Source organism: Mercenaria mercenaria, chromosome 8 (assembly GCF_021730395.1).
Source record: "Mercenaria mercenaria strain notata chromosome 8, MADL_Memer_1, whole genome shotgun sequence".
In the NCBI taxonomy this organism is placed as follows: Eukaryota; Metazoa; Mollusca; class Bivalvia; order Venerida; family Veneridae; genus Mercenaria; species Mercenaria mercenaria.
Window position 1 is genome coordinate 79338850 of NC_069368.1, and position 19948 is coordinate 79358797.

The 19948-nt window shown below is 35.3% G+C and overlaps 1 protein-coding gene across 1 annotated transcript in view; it reads right to left on the bottom strand.

Moving 5' to 3' along the window:
* LOC123566000 (zwei Ig domain protein zig-8-like) overlaps positions 1 to 19948 on the bottom strand; it is a 109322-nt gene that overhangs the window by 13942 nt on the left and 75432 nt on the right. Inside the window, exons 3-7 of the mRNA XM_045359799.2 lie at positions 6717 to 6847; positions 3423 to 3527; positions 2493 to 2607; positions 1997 to 2020; positions 909 to 1208 (exon numbers count right to left, since the gene is read on the bottom strand). Coding sequence (XP_045215734.2) covers positions 909 to 1208; positions 1997 to 2020; positions 2493 to 2607; positions 3423 to 3527; positions 6717 to 6847 — 675 coding nt within the window. The remainder of the gene's footprint in view (positions 1 to 908; positions 1209 to 1996; positions 2021 to 2492; positions 2608 to 3422; positions 3528 to 6716; positions 6848 to 19948) is intronic.

Below are 19948 nucleotides of genomic sequence, written 5' to 3' on the forward strand. Positions count from 1 at the left end.
GAAAATTATTTTTTTCTAGTTTTCAGGGGAGATAACTCATGAAAAACCAGAATTATCAGGGAAGGTAATCTAAAGGAAATTTATGAAAACTTCTACACTACATAACTTGTCAATATGCACCTTATTTCTATCGTTTGACATTTTCAAAGCCTACATTATCAAGTTGTATGTACGCTTTTTACCAGAACATGAAATGTGTCCGGTTAACCTTTGACCTCCAAGTGTAACCTTGGACTTTAAGGTGCGGCCTGGTTGTGCGCGACACATCGTCTCATGGAATATACTTGTGCTAAGATAAATTATAATCTTAAGATGGACGACATGATTATGGACCAGACAGGAATTGGATGGTCTGGTGGAATGAAGAACGGACAGACTGGCAGACGGACGAGGTGCAAATCTATAGAACGTAACAGTGGCTTTCAACAAAAAGGAGGCTGATAAAAAATTTCAACACTAAACTTTTCAGCGATATTAAAAGTCTATATAGAGAATATTTGTCTGTCTTAATACAAGACAGAAATATCTTTCACCGAGTAAATATCAGTTATATCATTTGCACGAGTGGTGAAGCCACTAGTGAAAATATAAAAACAGTTACTGATATTCCTCCGTGACAGATATCCCGATCCAACATGTAAGAAAAACAATTTCCCGTTTAATTTGCATTTTTTTTTTCAAATAAGTTAACCAATAGTTGCCCAATATAGTGTTTGCACCAGTGAAATACTCCGAAATTCATAGAAGTCATAGCTCACTGTTGTACTTCAGTAACCCCTTTCAAGACAAGCATAAATGTATTGATGTCTGAAGACATGATTTTAAGTGCATATGTTGCAACAGAATAAGCTTTATTAATTTATCATTATGACCAAACGAGGAATCAAGAGTCTACAGAGTACACGTACCACTCAAGACGTTAACTGTTATATCCTCCACATCAATTGAACTTCCGGAACTTCTGCAAACGTATATGCCGTCATCTTCTAACGTACTCCTATCCACTATTAGTTCACTAATATACATCCTTCCCATAGTTCTCCGTAATATTTGTGTTCTATCCCTCCAGTGGGGCAATTGAGTCATAATTCGTTCTCCTTTAAAGAACCAATCAACATCGTCCGGTGCATGCAGGGCTCCGGTGACGTTACACCGTAACATTATTCGGCTATCTTGGTTCACAAATTCAGTTCCAGTTAATTTTATTCCTGAAATGTTTTAATAACTGCAGAATGTGTTTCCGACAGAGATAGTTTAACAACAAAAGCTTACAACTGAAAAAACGTACCTGGCGCGATATGTTTATCAGATGACGTAAAATTGGTCAATACACAACGTCTTGTGAATACTGTTTTCACTGAACGCAAGTGATTTAAATCCAACTTAAAATATCTTTATTATTTGTAATATTTGCATTTTATGAAATATTAGATTTTTATATTTTGATTAATAACACTTAGAATTGGACGGTAACTTATTTTTATGTAAAGAAAACCGGGGAATGAATAAATTTAAGATATATATCAGCAAATTACTTGAAACGTTATGGTAGCTTTGTCATTTTAAATGCACTAAAAGCCAGAACATGCCAGTAAAACAATGAAGCGTAACTCTTGCACGGACAATGCGATTATGTTAAAAGCAGTTCCCATTTAATGCTTTACAAAAAAGAGACTGAATGAGAATAAAATATATACAATAACTCTTAATTCCAGATAAGAAATAATTTTTTTCTAGACACATTGTGATGAATAAGAGCATACCACACATTAGGTTACAATTTGTCATTACGCAAAACATTCCAGATAATGAGTTAATGGTTGCAGTTTTAAGACAATTCAACTGTTTTTCGACGGATACAAGATATTTGGAAAGAATGTGTGCAGATGATATATGAAGTGCTATGAGAAGTTTAATGAAAATATATGGTTCAAAACTGCAAAGGTGCATACTATGAAAATGTAAATACCAACAAAAACTGAATTTTGATACTTACTTTTCTCAACTTTTATTGGTTCATCTGAAGAAAAACAAACAAAAATAAAGTTCTAAATACTTCTACATCACATGTTGGTTTATAATAGATGCTCAGGTATATTATTTCTGGAACAAATTGAACAAGAAGAGGTATCTTTTTTAAAATAAACTAACTTTTCGACATAGGATAGAAAACAATAATTAAGCTTTTGTATTGTCCCGTTACGTGCTCATACATTGTTCTTTTCACTGAGAGATTGATTGAATAAATACACATATTAAGTGTCATTTTATTAATTGTGTTCATAACATATGCACTAATGCTAGTTAGAAAATCTAAAGTTTGTTCATAAGGTATATGTATCTTTCTTTTCGTAGAATACAATCAACTTATATCACATGCACACAACAGAATAGAGTCCATAATGTAAGATTTGTTAAAATGCAAAACATTTATTGTTTTAATGTCTTATAATTTAGTCTTGGGGAATGTCTCTGGAAAAACATATACGCACCTAAAACTGTTAATGTAACATAGTGTGTGTAAAGTTTTGTTGCAGTTACTTGACATAAATATGTCCCAGAGTGATGTGTTTCAACATCTTTTATGATGAGGTCATATTGTGTTTCCTGAAAGCAAACAATTACAAATATTTAGTTACATTGTAATGTGTAACAAAAGACATAAACAAAACCGATCTAGCAAACATTTTAGGTTTGATACGGGAAATGGCAAGGTCGATAATAAATTTCTGGGAATACAATTATGTGATCTCTCCAAGTATATTACAGGTATCACATACGCATTGGAAGAGTCATTTGAATCTCTTTTCTTGATTACATTCAACAAAAGGAGACGGGGAATGAGTGATAAGAGGAATGTAAGATGGCACGACATGCCCCTCTCTTGTTGTTCTACTGAACAGTAACAGACAGAAATGCTGACAATAATAAATGAATTGTTACATGTATTACTGGTACTGCTCAGCCATTGATGTCCAATATATATATATCATTAATGTTTGTGTTCACTTACGAAATCGTACTTAAGTTAATGTACGTTAATGTAAACCTTACACTTTTGCATTATTAACTAACACGTACAGTTACACAATCATATATTTCTTAAAATAAAAACGGCCACAGAAAGATGGTAAACTATCAAACCTTTGTTTTCCAAGCTAGAAACTTGGGAATGATTTCTGTGAAAATTTGAACTTATAAGCAAAAACATAAATTAAAATACCGCAAAATGTGTGATGTATATTTAAATATACTGACATAAAAGCTAAAAACTGTGAGACAATTATTCTACTGACGTAAAACTTCAAATATAACAGTGCCTCAATAAAATAGCATCCTTAAATGCGTTGAATGTAGGTGCAAGTACTATAGGGCACCATATTTTACATTGGTAAATTACATATAAAATGATGAATACATACGTGCTCCGAAATTTTGTGTACTTCTATTGCCATATTGTTTTCTGGTGAAAATATTTCCTGTCCGATTGTCAATGGAACATCTCGTGCTTGTTCACGCCATACAACCTAAAATGGAGAACAGCACTGTGATCCAATAAAATACGTTTACATTTCCCCTTAAATACGAAAAAAATGCTCTATGCACTATGCACCTTTGAATTCGCCTTCGATAGCCAGTGCAACGGTTGTTATTTTTTCTAGACCTTTATACTAATAGATTTAATTCAATTTAGCCGTAACAGAATTTTTATAGCGTTGGATATTGTTTAATCACCCTTGTATATGGTACTTGCTTTTTAATCTAGTCTTTTGCCAGTTTCTGTGATATGCTGGCTTCAGAACCTCAGATTCCCTCTCCAAATTCCACTTTGTTCAGCTCTGCCCACTGTTTTTTTCTCGTTAGGAGGTTAAGATTAAACTTTTAACTGGCGACCATAAAACGCTTTTAATCTTTTTAAGAAATAATTTATAGCAAGAGTGCTTTAACACTATTTATGCACGATGGGCGGTTATACATGTGTAAGTCGGGCGCAATAATTTTACGAGGGCGCAGCCCGAGTGAAATTATTTGTACGACTTATTATCGCCCGAGTGTATAAATAGTGTTAAAACACGGTTTCGCTATAAGTTATTTCGATTCTAATATGCCCTTAATCTAAAACAATAGATAAAATATAGTAGCGCTCTTTCTTGGTCGCAACTAAAACAATGACGTCACCTCACGTTAACATGACGTCATTCTATCGTAAGCATGTTTTAACAGAGACAAGAATATTAGAATTTGTTATAAATGTCGCAAATTTCAATGTTTTACATACATTTTTACATTGTTATCAAACTGAAATTGGTACATTAACCTTACTATTTGACAGTAAAACAAGAAGTAGGAAATGGTAGTAAAAGGGTGATGGTGCTTATATTAATTTCCTGTCTCAGTGTTCTGCGATCTATCAAACCGAACCTGCAAAGTTTTCCATTTATGTCGTGTTGGACGAATTGCATTTTTCCACTTTTTCCATTTGATTGATTCTGTTCATTGACAGTAGTGGAAATGCATGCTACCGTCCACACCCTCCAGCTGCGGGCTGAGCAGAACTAAACATTTTGCACATGCTGAAGAACCAAAAAGCAATTTAGAGACATCCATGGTGGTGTGACAAGCGGCGTAAAACATTCATTCGATAAAGTTGTATTTTCTTCACAGTGTAATTGAAATGCCGTTTCGTCAAAATAACAATTCAATTTATTTCATTGCAGAAAGAAAATATCTATCATCAATATATCTTTACGTTTGCAACATAAATCTAACTACTTGTCGGGATATTATCGGCATCATACAAAATCACTCAATACATGAACTTCTAATTTTATTTCTATGCTGCTATGAAGAAATGCTCTAATGAAGCACGCATGATTTACGAATCACTTTGTATTTCATTCAGGCAACACTGTATTATCCTAGCTGTACAACGGTGCTCAATACATAAAGCGTCACGCCATGCCGGTCAACAATTGATTGAAGTGGTCTGGTTGACACGTGTTGATTATTGCATGCGTTGGTTTAGTGCACACAGCATTTTTTTCCGATGATATATAAAACAACATGTAGTGTCCAAAGAGAATAAGAAAGAAACGTTTTGATTTAAATATTACGCTTAGAAATATAAGACATATTGTATCCTTATTAACATACGGTTTTCACTGGCATTTTCTAAACAGTAAAGCTTAAACAAATATCAGAAAACACATCTGTTTAAAATAAAACAAATTCGGTCTAGAATAAAATCTATAACGAAATCCTTTGGGCATTTAGAATGCAGTCAATCGAAGTTTTACGGATTCGATGGAAAACGAAACGCCCTCTCCCCTAGTACAAACCCAAGCGGAACTTTATTACACATATATTGAATGGAGCAATGGACCTCATGATTCTAAAGGAATAGCAAATACCAATTACGGAGAGTCCTTATACGGCCACCATAACATTCTGTTCAAATACACTAATTTTGTTGCTTTCTTTGGTACATGAACTGGTACAATTAGTTGCATAGTAAGTACAATATTTCTTTTTTGTGAACCTCTAAACGTTATATTTATACTAATTGGCATAAAGCAGCCAGGAATGACTATACATGTAACGATTGTTTGGCACAAGCGTTAGATATTTTATCATAGCTAATGTGAGTAAGTCGAGCACCTAAGAAACAAGAGGGTCGCTGTAGCCCTATGTCGCTCACCTGACATTGACTATCTGACCTTGAATATAAGTATGACACACTGAATAACGAATATTAATAATAGTGTTTATTATAAAAAACATAACACAGGCCAAGCGCTCCCTTTTCAACAAATTTGCGAGAGGATGCTACGGATCAAATTTAACAAAGATGCGTCGGAAAATTTCATTCAAATATATTTTTTAGTTTTAGTGCCGCGCATTAAGGGGTTAACTGCCCACATTTGACTAAATATAACAGATAAAAGAAATCTACGGACCAGAACAATTTGATGAAAATTTATCAAGTTCGTAAATTTTTTCTACATTTAACTCTAGATGCCCATCAACCGGTAAAATAGTCCCTATTTGAGTACTTACAATAACGCTAAAGACCAATTTGAACGAAGATACATCAAGACTGTGCTTCATCGGAAGAAGTCGTTTAAATGCATTTCTACTATAAGCTCTATAGGCCCATAAAAGGGGCCACTAGCCTTCATTTGGGAGGAATTCGGGAGAATACATTTTAGTGGTACTACTGACCAAGTTTAATGAAGATCCATTAAGTAGTTCATGAGAAGAAGTCATTAACCCTTAGCCTGCTAAATTTCTAAACTGGACTGGTCCATCATACAATTTGGGCAATACCATTTATTATTCGAAGGGGTGTTCTTGTCTGCACTGGTCGCAAAGATAGTATCACTTACCGCCAGCAGGCTAAATGTTAAAAGGTATTTCGATCTATATCTCTAGTGACCCCTTAAAGGGCCTAATCGCCCTGTTTGAACAAAACTGGGAGAGGCTATATTGATGATACAGATCATGTTTGACGAAGATCCATCAAGATCTTTATGAAAAGAACAGAAAAAATGCATTTATATTTTTAGCTGTAGTGGCCCAAAAAAGCCCAAGCGCCGTTATTTGAACAAATTTGTAACAGAACCTTAAAATGATGCTACAGATAAAGTTTGATGACGATCTCATGCAGTTCATGATATTCGATATATATATACCTCTAGAACTTACAATGCACCTACCATTTTTGGTCCCACATCTTTGATATGACATTTAAGAACAGCTAGTTCTCCTCGGTGAACTGTAATATTTGTTGGTGTCGGCAGGAACGTTGGCTGGAGTTTCCGCCGTCGTGCTAGTGGCACAGTTACAACTGTAAATATAACAAACTACAATTATGTCAACGTGATATGATGCATGCCGCTTGCAAATAGTAAAAACGTCTTGAAAAAAAAATATCTGACAATAGAAATGTTCAGCAATATGTTCACAATTACCAAGTAAAGTAAAAAAGGACAATAATAAAAATAATAATTTGACGGGTTCCAGTAGCAGGCGCATGTCAACTTCACGCTGATAATGTTTACCAAGTTTCATCGAATTAGATGCCTGTCACTGTACAAGGTCTCATGACTCTAGGTGAAATATCTTATTATTAATAAGATATATGCAACACAAACTTTTAAGCACTTTATGTATACTTCGCACTAAGTCAAGTACCATAACTCTGATCTGGCTGGCTGAGTGTAATCCCAAACAAAAAACCAGGCCAACATATTCACATGCTATATAACAACCATGTTTATGACTGTAAGTCAATTATTTACAAGATATATGCGACACAAACCTGTATGTCATATATGTTTAGATAACTCCAGTTGTTTTTCCATAGACTTCCATGGTTAAATATGGCCTTCCATAAATCAAAACAAGTATATCTTATCACATTTTATCAAGAACTATCTTAGTTCCACCAATATATCGGACTAGATGCATAAAACATTTGAATTTCTTTTTGTAAGATTTATTATTTTATTTCATCGTACATTTTTCTCCCAATTAATTTTTAGATGCCATCATATTACTTTTGCACTCTACAGTACTTCAATCATGACTGACTTTGACTGTTTAAGTAGAACCTCAAACTGACAGGAAAAGAAATAAATATTGCAGCAGCTTCATAAATTGTCTTGATGCCTCCTTTTTGTCTGACAAGTTTTTTATCAACAATAAAGAATTTTACAAGTTTGTGTTAGAACTCTGCTGAGGTTAGTTATAGAACTGATTATTGTATAATATTATGATACCACATTTATCGATACAATTCTAACAAAAAAGTGACATGTCCAAGAAAATATTTAAATGTTTTTAGTATCTAGTTCATTTTGCATATGATCTTCCATTCATTCACAGATGAGTAAATCTGATGTTTTGTGGCTAAGATGAATATAAACTTCATATCCGAGTTTGAACATAGATAAAAGAGTATCAAATGAGTATGTAATTAATTGAATGAAAATATCCTATGAAATATCCCGGTATAACTGGTGAGAGAAATTTAAAAATTGGGGATACTACTGATACCAATAAAAAAGCGTTATATATTGTCTGAACATCGCAGTAATTGCTTTATGCACGAAACTTTCCTGCTTAGGCTTGTAAAATGTAAAATGGATTTGTGGTCGTATTATATTGTTGTTATGCTGTTAAGATAGTCATATTTTTATTTGCTTGAATAACTCGATGCAAACCGCACTGCTACTTTTACAGCTAGGATCAGCGTGTATGTCAAACTTTTACCTTACTGATTTGCTAGGATACATGCTACGTAGTTCACAGTGCTAGTGCTTAGATTGAGAGGTTATACTATATTTGGGTATTTCTTGCAATGTTTTGAATCGTGTTTAACAAGGGTAATATTTCGATATTTCGAGGAAAAAAGTAAGGAACATGTTTACATGGTGAACTTTTATCTGTTTATACCACATATATGTTAGACAGATATATATTTTACTAATACTAGCTGCAGTTCCTAGTTTTGACAATAGTTTTGCGATACATCGACTCTGGTCATATATTCATCGACTTCACTGATATTATTAATAGCAATTTCCACGTTCTAGAACTGGAAAGTGTGCAATAAAACAAAATAGATATCTTTGGAAACAGCAGTAAGCAGGACTCCATTCCATTTTAGTTATTCCGTTTTAAGGTATGCTACTTTCGTTCAACACAATCGCCCTAAATACCACGGAGAGCTCTCAAATGTATGACTGACAATCAAGACTATAAATTCATCACTAAGTTTCAGTCGTTTGGTGGCATGTGACTGTCCTTAAAAAACTACAAAAATCTAAAGGTTACGGTACGTTTCCAGGAAACACAGACCGAGGATAAGTTCGGAGAATACTTTATTACAGATAGACAGAAATTATACGCGCGTAATCATCCCCCAATACACGAGATCAATTACAGCAAAGCGCCCAGCAGTACAGACGAAAGTAAATTCACTAACTCCATAAAGTTGGTTATAATTCAGTTGTGACATTTAAGTTCTTTTTTTTGTGATTGAAAAACCAGAGAGAATGTATATTCCCTCTCTGATAATTACCTGGATCTGGAGGATACGGTACATTTATGGAGATAATGTGCATATATTCTGATTACATGAAACACATATGTTAAGCCTCTGTCAGGTTTCAACCAGATTTGTCGGGTGATTATATAACGTGGTCATGTGTGCATTAAACAAGAGTCGCTTTAATAATGAATACCGACCTATTACAGGGTACTAGTGCATTTGTTTTTTGACCTCTTTATAATTGTTTTTCTCTCGTCTAGGTTCTGCTTTTTATATCCTGCAATATTATACGTTGTTTCTTATTTCTTCGAAAAAATATATTTCTTCGCTTATTAGAAGGACATGAGCTGTATACAATTATGCAGTTTTGAAACGTGTTTATATTTCAACTTAAAACTATTCTGCCAGTCTTTTTACATAATCTGGTGTTTCAAACAACAAACATGAACTACAGCGAACGTGCGCTTTGGATCAAAATCACAAACTTTAAGATTAGGTATTGCCAAAGAGGTTCAAATAAACAGACAGAAAATACCGAATCATACCAGAGAAGTTAAATAATTTAAGAAATAAAATGCATCAAAACCACACTATATTTAAACGCGACGAAGAGGATTCTACGCCTATGGAGTAATTTCACCATATGTGTGAAGTTAATTTGACACCTGAAAGTGAAAACAAAAAGATTTCAAGGACGCTGAAACACATTTTATTTAAGAAGAAACGTAAAGTCTTACAATTAGCTGTCATTTCAAGTAATAATGCAACAAAATGATTATTGTTCTTCTGATATATTAGTTTTGTAATTTACTGATACGTTAAACATCAAGACAGAACACAAACTGACGACATGCCAAAACATTTTTGGTTAAAGCGCATAAGCGGGGAGAATTTCTATCATGTATTTCAATAAATACTGAAACGTTGTATTTCAGTTGTGGAGAAATATTTACGTGTGTTTGTGTTTGGGTTTAACGTCTTTTTCAACAATTTTTTCAGTCATATAAACGATGGTGTCTACTTGTAGCAGTGAGCACAATGTCCGACTTTATAGTGCTACCTCACTGAAATATCACGCTGTAGAAACGTGGCATGATACCCCACCCAGTCACATTATACTGACACCGGGCTGACCAGTCCTAGCACTATCCTCTTAATGCTGAGCACCAAGCGAGGAAGCTACTTGTACCATTTTTTACGTCTTTGGTATGACGCTCTACCACTAGGCTACAGAGGCGGTTATTTACGTATGTAAATTTGGTGAAATGGAGTTGCATGTATTGATTTTAAACAGTTCCAGGTCACTGTAACCTTGATCTTTAACATACTAAACGTTTCTGGGTCAAAGTGACCCTTTCCTTTGACATACTGACCTCAAAATCAATAATGGGAGCGGTGGTCTAGTGGATAAGGTGTAGACCGCTTAATCCAGAGGAAGTGGGTTCGAGCCCCACTGGGGTCACGACCATGACTTCTCATGTGACACCAGTCTGGTTTTTCCAGTAAAGGACTCAAGAGTGGTTACAATAAGCCTGAAGCTTTCATCACAATCGAGCTAAAACAAATTAGTATAAACTAAAATCAATAGAAGTCATCTGCTGGTCATGATCAACCTCCCTATAAAGTTTCGTGATCATATGCCCAAACGTTTTCAAGTTATTGTTCAGAAACTGTTTAACTGTTCTGGGTCACTGTGACCTTGACCTTTGACCTACTAAACTCAAAATTTATAAGGGTTATCTGCTGGTCATGAACAACCGCTGTATTAAGTTGTGTGATCCTAGGCTCAAGCGTTCTCAAGTTGTCGTCCGGAAACTGTTTAACTGTTCCAACTCACTGTAACCTTGATCTTTGTCCTAATGATCTCAAAATCAATAGCGGTCATCTATGGGTCATGACCAATCTCCCTGTCAACTTTCATAATCCTAGGCCCAAGCGTTCTTGAGTTAACATCCGGAAACCGTTTAACTGTTCCGGGTCACTGTGACCTTGACCTTTGACCAACTGATCTCAAGAGCAAGTCATCGGCTGGTTATGACCAACTTTCGTATCAATTTTCATGATCCTAGGCCAAGGCGTTCTTCAGTTATCATCCGGAAACCGATTGGTCTACATACGACCGACCGACATCAGCAAAACAATATACCCCTCCTTCTTCGAAGGGTGGGTGGCGGGGTCATATAATTAACGGAGACTAGATATAGTTTGTATTTCTGTTGAAATGTTTAGCTTCAACTAGTCAGTCGCTTGTTTGAAAACTTGTTTTGTTCGTTACAACAGATATCTTCGCTTCAAGAAGCACAAATGCACGACAATCGAACACTGTTATATCTATTACTCTAAAGGAACATTTACCATACTATTGAATTATAATGGCTGCACCTTTTACTATCAAATGGTAACATGCCACAGGTTCACATCCAAATAAGAGCATGAGTTGCTAATAGATCGTGTAATATGTCCTTACTGGCATTCACCGCCGCATTTATGTCAATAACGGCTTTGCCTTGCATTGGCGATTCCATTGTGATCTGAACAGACACGTTGTGAACCATGACATGGTTTGATGCAAGGAAAAATTCATCCGTATCGTCGGCTATGATGGATCCGCCCCGGTTAGTCTCATTTGCAACAAGAACTTGTGAAGCTAGGATGTTATCCGCCTCTTCTTTTGTTGTACTCATCTCTCCATGTCTAAATCTGTCCGTAACTTTAACGGATACTTATCTTCGCCTGTGATGACCAGTTTTTGTTGTATACCTTTGGTCTTGTTCGGGAATTATGTGTTTATTGACAGATCACATATGACAGCAATCAGCAAGGGTCGATTCATGTCTGTCGAATACAAGTTATACATTGTAACGGACCAGTTTTCATTCGATACCTTTACTGAATTTCGAGATGTAATCTATGAAGTTCCATTCGTTAGCCGATGAAGTATGTAACAGCACGAACCATCAATAACAGCATTCTCTATCTGTTTGAAGGACTGTCTGGCAGATGATCGCCTGTAATATTTTGTCAACTGTGTTTTATACTTAGCAATTCTAAGATTCTCCAATTCAGTGAACATAGACGTGGGGGCAAATGACAATAAATGGGGACAATACCACTTAAATCCGTGTCTCTGGAACTAGCTTGCAAACCAATTACACCAGTGTAGATTAATTCTGTGTCAAATAAAGTTGCAGCACCTATTCTCGAAAACTTCATGGAAGCGGTTTGCGTTGTAAGAGAAGTTGACATAAAAGAAGCTCTGTCGTATCAATTGTCACCCGTTCCGACGTCTATATTTGTAGAATTGCCAAATCTAAGTCACAAAGTAAAACAAATAAAGACGGAAACATCCACCATAAGATGTCTGTTCGGATAATAGTGGAATTCGCCCATTCAAGACAGAGCAGTTATTGACATTAATGCGACGGTTGATGTAAACAAGGACATAAGACACGATCTACCGGCACCTCATGCGTCATCTGGATGTGACAATGTGGTATGTTGCCATTCGACAGTAAAGGACACAGCCTTTAGAGGTTTTAAGTATGATAAATTTCCCATCAAAGCAGTTGGAGACAATTCAGAAAATCAGGAAGATCTTGCTATTGTGTTGCCTATTGTTATGGCATCTATGGAAAGAACACATGTCAGAAGCTAGTGTTGCAGCCTTGGCCAAAAACGTTGGACAATTGCCCGCATCTATCCCAAAGATATACTCACCCCCATCAATAACAGAACCGTAATCGAATGCATTTACATGCATGTGTAAGAAAACACGTTGTGGATCCGAATCTGCCAGAACATGGCCCAGTCGACTAGGGGTGGACGAAAATTGAAGAGCTTAAGTCGTTGTCCGTCCCCGGTCATGGTGCATGCAAATGCAGAACACAAGGAAAGAAATCCCCACATTGATAATGTGTTCATGCCACGTTCCAAAATACAATGTCGACGTAACAGTGCTCTATTGTCGTGTACGGTGGTATGGCTTTAGGAGGCCAGAATATGACATTGTCTTGCTACGAACAAAAAAGTCGTTAAACAAGTGACTGACTAGTTGAAGTTAAAGATTTCAGTACAAATACGAATACTATCTAGTCATCGTTATTTTTTCATGGTATACAATCGACGTTTTACTACCTGTGTCAACCTATATTGAGTCACACTTCCATGAATTTTATATACCGTTTAAACCAAAACAATTTGTGATATATTAATTTTAGTCTGTATGTTTTATTTGTTTATGTATTGCATATGAAATATATACAAATGTAAATGTGTTGTTGTTTTTAAAATAGGGAAAACGTATTATACAGACACTAAAGATGTCTTTAAATTGTGTGTATTCGTTAAAATAACTTTATTGTCGTTAATACATATCAAAAATATTGTTACAATTATAAAATCATAATATCATCTCAAGCAGTATGTTATAAATGTATGTTAATACAATGCTAATTTTCGGTATATTTGGTAACGTAACACTACAATATTTCAAATTGCATTAATAGAAGCCACCATACTTCAATACTCATTTATACTTATACTTTGCACGCTTATGCTGATGTATGACATTCCACGGCCAGTCTATAATGCGGATTCTGTACTGTAGAAATTCTTAAGAGCAATAATTCATGTTCCTTTTGGTAGCATAGTGAATAATTTCAAAGTTAGTTGGAATTTAACGTTGGCAAAGAATATTAACATAAGATTAAATCTACTTTTGATTAATATTTAATACATCCTTTTTTATATTTCTGCAAGTATCAAACATTCATTAAAGGTTCATATAGATTCTGAATAGTGCCAGTTTACTTGTATTCTGAATTTCCGGGCTGCTTTTAAAATATGACATTTGCATTAAAACCCTTCACCATTTCAAGTAACTATTTTAATTACGATTGTTATTTAAAAATTCAGACAATATCTACAATAATCAAGTTAATTCACTTTAAAGCAATTTATTGCATGCATTAACTAGTAATCTAGACACACAAATGCTGAGTGATAATATACTCGGACGTTCAAATACACTTCACTCATTTTGAGAAACTAAAAAATATAGGCGAAGTTGAAAGCAAATCTTACGCCAAGATAATATATTAATTTTGTTGTGAAATTGGTACATTTTGTATTTGCATTAATTCCTGGTTTTGTGCTTTCAGTCTATCTGTCTGTCTGTATGAACAAAACTTGTCCAAGCAACTCCTCCGACTTAGCCAGGCAGATGTACATCAAACTTCACAAAAGCGATAATTTTTTTTTCTAGTCCTTTGGGATCGCGAAGTCCACTCAATGATTTTTATAGCAGGGTATCTCTTAAGCCAGATTAGGGATGTGAGAGTTCATTAATGCTTTCTTCTTACGTCTTATGAACAGACTGGAACACACTTAACATGCTAATTTTATTTTCTTCGGATGTTAGCTATGCATGCAAAATATCTCGTATATTCTATGATATCATTGGTATACAATCTGTCTACCGTCTAGGGGTCTTGCTGCTATAGGTGATAATGAATCAATAACGCTTCTAATGATGCTAGGTGTGGATTTGTTTGATTGATTGCTTGCATAATTAATTGATGAGTAACCCTTCACTTTTTACAATGAACGAATCTATTTTAGTAATGAGGTATGTTAATTCATTTGTGGTTATCTGGTTTCGATGAGTATTACGCATACAAAGCTAAATCTGTTAGATCACGAATAAAATAATGAAAACAGACGAACTGTATAACTTGAATATGAGGGGAACCTAGCAGCGATAATACATAGTTCTTACATTGAAAGATTTCAGAGATAAATGCATTATATTCCATATTCCATGGCGATTTAAGCAACAGTCTGAAGAAGAAATGTAAAAGTGATGCCAAAATGGTATCATAAAATGTATCTAAAAAGAGATCGCAGGAACATAACTTTAGTACGGATAACCTTCGATTTTGATTTATCTATAGAATAAAATTCTATTCTTGTATCAGTTCTCGTAAAGATGCCAGCACGACCTATTTTTAAGGGTAAGCGGCATATCACCGAACCATTGTGTTTTGTACGAAAAGCGACGTTCTGACGTTCTTTGAAACACTATTTAAATTCTCTTGTAAAAATTTCGCACTGCTTAGCAGCATATTTTGTATTATGAAAAGGGTATGTCATCATAGGTTTTGTAGCCTTAACGAAAGTAATGTAGTTATCTATCTTTCTATGATCAAAATAAAACGTGTATTTATTTATTCTACTAAAGAATTGTTCTTTTTTATCTATGTCTTAAAAACTGAAAAAAGAACCTCAGGAAGGGGTCATACTTTCGAAAAGTTCAAAATTTTAATGTTGTACTATAGTCTTGGAACTATAAAACATGAACACTGTTGATGTATTTTCGATCATGCCCGAGTCCTAGAATAAGCAAGGTGTTCGTTGACTTAATCATTTTTTACGAGACCGCCGTAGAACCTTAGACCTTCCGCAAACCTGATGGATGGCTTCCTTTAAAAATGAAATAATTCCGAAAAAACAGGGAGAACGAACAGTCCGAATGAATGTTAAGGGTATTACTAACTGCCCCCTCTACATAAAGCAATTTTGTTTGCCCCCTCCACATAAAGCAAATTTTCATTTCAATTATCAAACTATATAAAAGAACAAAAAAGAAACAAAACATCAAATCCAATTTGATCCTTACGAAATGAATTATTGAGTGCCTGAAGAGTCTTAATGTTGTTTCTTTTTGGCAGCGTTTTGGTCATTGCTTTTCTTGTTTGAAGCTTGTAAGATTCTTTCACTGGCCGTAGGTGCAGATGGGAATATCCGGACTCGAGGGTTACTGTTTAGGCGATAACGAGGCTTCTTGCCGAGTTACCGCCTAAACAGTTACCCGAGAGCCGGAAATTCCCATCTGCACCTATAACCAGTGACAGAATCTTTTTCTTGCATACCGATTTCAAGAAATAATAATAAAAATAAAATCAATCGAACGGCTTTCTTTTTAGAACTATTTCATATGGCAGTGTATTTAAACAAAGCGCGGGAAACCAACGTCCGTAAACAGGAAAGACGTCATGACGTTTCAAAACAAATAACAATGTTTAGTTCCGGTTTTGTTTTATCAGTTGCAGCGTAACGTTATGAATTTTTGATAAAATAACGTGATTTGAATCGAGAAATATACTATCAGGAACCAATAGGAATTGTCAAGGTATTGAATTTTTATTCCGTTTTTTAAATAAAATATATATTAGTACATAATTATTCTACATATGTAGTTCGTAATACGTCATTTACAGCACGAGAGTCATCTTACACCCCGGGGTGTAAGACGGATTTTTCCAGCACCGGTAAAGATACCGGAAATCCCCGTCTGGTATGCAAGAATTACTATTATTGTACGAGTCATTCAACGCAAGAACAATTCATTACCTATAGGCTCGTCTATAATTGCCGCACCTTAAACCTACGAAAGTTCTCGTTTGTAAACTGGTATATTCTCGACTTAAGACTGAGACATGACAAACAAAATTGTCTACTTATCTAAGACACTACAATAAAATTCATTTCCAGACGAACAAAAAGTTATTCCTTGAAGAAAACACTTTTTGTTCTTGTGCGCAGATGCTATGATTGAGTTATTCAGTAAGGTCATATCCTTCGCAAAGTCTTATTCCTTATGTTACCTAGAAAATCTCCTGTGAAAGTATACATACAAGTAATGTATTACATATATTTATATATAATATAAATTCTTACATATCTTAAATATACCTTGATACCTTACTATTCGCTATAAATTCATGAACCATATCTTCGGATAACAATAATATTTCATAAGTTTCTTGCTTCATGCCTATTTCTCAATCTAATAAATACATATACGAAGGCACGTATGTCTGTTTATAATTCATACAATAATTCCGCTTACTTTAACCAGACCGCCTCGGTAGCCTAGTGGTAAAGCGTCCGCTTCGAGTGCGGGAGGTCGTGGGTTCGATCCCCGGCCGCGTCATACCAAAGACGTAAAAAATGGTACTAGTAGCTTCCTCGCTTGGCGCTCAGCATTAAGAGGGTAGTACTAAGACTGGTCAGCCCGGTGACAGTATAATGTGACTGGGTCGGGTATCATGTCACGTGTCTACGGCGTAGAGGCAGCACTATAAAGCTGGGCATTGTGCTCACTGCTACAAGTAGACACCGTCGTTTATATGACTGAAAAATTGTTGAAAAAGACGTTAAACCCGAACACGCACACACACACACACACACACACACACATACTTTAACCAATTTGCTATGAATAGACAGGGTGTGTATTTTATCTAAGCACAAAGTAGACATGAAACAAACAAACAGATTTAGTGTAACGACCTCTGTTGTCTCAAAACCTGCGAATTCAATTACCACTCGTAATTGAATCAATTAAGTTATTTTCGGTTTCCTGAATGTTATTGATTTTGGAAGTTTCCCGCCACAGGGAAGTCCGAAGAACGCTGGTCTGATTCTTGATCGCCCTGTAATGATTCGCTAAAATATTTATGATATATTTTTTTCCAATCTAGATGGCTTTATTATATAGGTCTTGTAAAGATTAAGTGTATACGGACTGAACAGTTTACAGAATGATGTCTAGTGTAAAGAACCGTATCGATATATTTAAAGCTACTCGCCCACAGTTTTGGTGTTTTTTTTTTCAACATGTTTATTTTCACCATGTTTGGGATGGAATGTATATATGACTAAAAAACGTTAACGACCTGTTGGTAACCGAAATGCACTAGTTTACTGATACATGAAATGTCTGTTACTTGTAAAACAGACATATTTTCAATAAAGCAAATGTCCGATGATTTTTTCTGTATGTTATTTCGTAAATTCCTGCATTTCCTTCGATTTGTTTTCTTAAATTTTAGGATACGTCTTTAAAAAAAAAAGCTACTCGCCAACCCATTGGGTAAAATCTTTCATCATGTTCATTTCCACAAAATTTAAAATGTATATATGACACTGGAAAATGATAAAGTGGGTGAAACTAAAAGCTAGATATTGGTAAAAATGAAAGAAGAATGTAACTTTTCTGTAATATTTCAAAAACGTTTCAACGGTTTACTGCCTTGCACAATAATGTTGATTATTAACACCATATATGTTTGTACCACTAGATGTGTATCTGTAATTGATGAATACAGATACAAACACAGACAGACAATATAAAACTTAACAACCATTTACAGAACCACCCTTGGGGAGTCTACAAGCTACAGGGCACTGCCAATAAATGTAATCCCCTATAACGAGTGCATTATACACACAGTGGTAGCCTAAGGCACAATTATGTAAATCACAAAACTTCCTGGCGTACATAATTATAGAAAGAAAACTAAATGAACCATACGAAAAAACGCATGTAATCAATGACTTCGTGGGAATCAGAGCAACATTAGAGAAAGTATTAATGACCTGATGAAGATGACTAGAAGACAAACATTCGAGTTCAAAACAAGTGAATGAAGTATTGCCATGCAATACAAAGTCCCCTACTGGAAGGCACCTAATTTTCTCTACTGCAGTATAATATAATGAACTGATATCTGTCAATGATGTATAAACAATATTGTACTACATATACAATATGTTATAACAACACACTTGGATTAAAATGTGCATATATAAAAACCCACAGTTGTTTTCATATTGAATTTTTTTGGCTGATTATAAAAATGTTATCATGTAAGTTATTTATAGTAACAACAGAGGGAAATTAATCTTTAAAAAAAAAAAAAAAAAAAAAAAAAAAAAATAATATAAGTCCACAAGAAACTCTTTACCAGGTAGGGATAGGTCAAAGTACACCTAAAAATTGGATGTAACATGCATGCTGTACCACAGAAAAGTGGTCTCGATTTTTCTCTACCGCCAGTAATAAAAAAGTTACATTAAAATCTATTTATAGTAAAACAAAGGGACGTAATTCTAAAAACAAGGGTGCCTCATGGTGGTGAACATTTGGTCCAAGTTACATCAAAATCCCTCCATGCATGAAGAAGAAATGTTCCATACAAAGTCATTCTTGAATTTGACCTTTGACCTCTAAATATGACCTTGACCTTAGACCTAGGGACCTGGTTCTTGCGCATGACATGTTGTCTCATCCAGGGGAATATTTGTGCCAACTGATATCTAAATCCTGCTTTGCATGACAAAGTTATAGACCGGACAGGAAAAAAATCCTCTTGACCTTTGATCTCAAAGTGTGACCTTGACCTTTAAGCTAGGGTACTGGGTGTCGTCTCATCATGGGAAACAGCTGTGCCAAGTAATATTAAAATCCCTTCATGGATGGCAGAGTTATGGACAGGACAGGAAAAAAACTCTGTTGACCTCTGACCCCCAATTGTGACCTAGACCTTTGAGCTAGGGGTCCGAGATTTGACACGTCGTCTCATCATGGGGAACACTTGTGCTAAGTGAAATTAAAATCCCTTAATGAATGTCAGAGTTATGGACCGGACACGAAACAGACCCTGTTCATGCTATGTTAACATTTGACTGCTAAGTGTGACCTTGACCTTTGAGCTAGGGGTCTGAAAGTTGTGCATGACACATCGTCTTATTATGAGGTACATTTGTGCCAAGTAATATTAAAATCCCTTCATAGATGGGTGAGTTATGGACCGGACAGGAAAAAAGCCTTGTTGACCTTTGACCTCCAACTGTGACCTTGACCTTTAAGCTAGGGGTCCAGGTTTTGCGCATGACACGTCGTCTCCTCATGGGGAACATTTGTGCCAAGTAATATTAAAATCTCTTCATGGATGGGAGAGTTATGGACCGGACAGGAAAAAAGCCCTGTTGACCTTTGACCTCCAATTGTGACCTTGACCTTTGAGCTAGGGGTCCGGGATTTGCGCA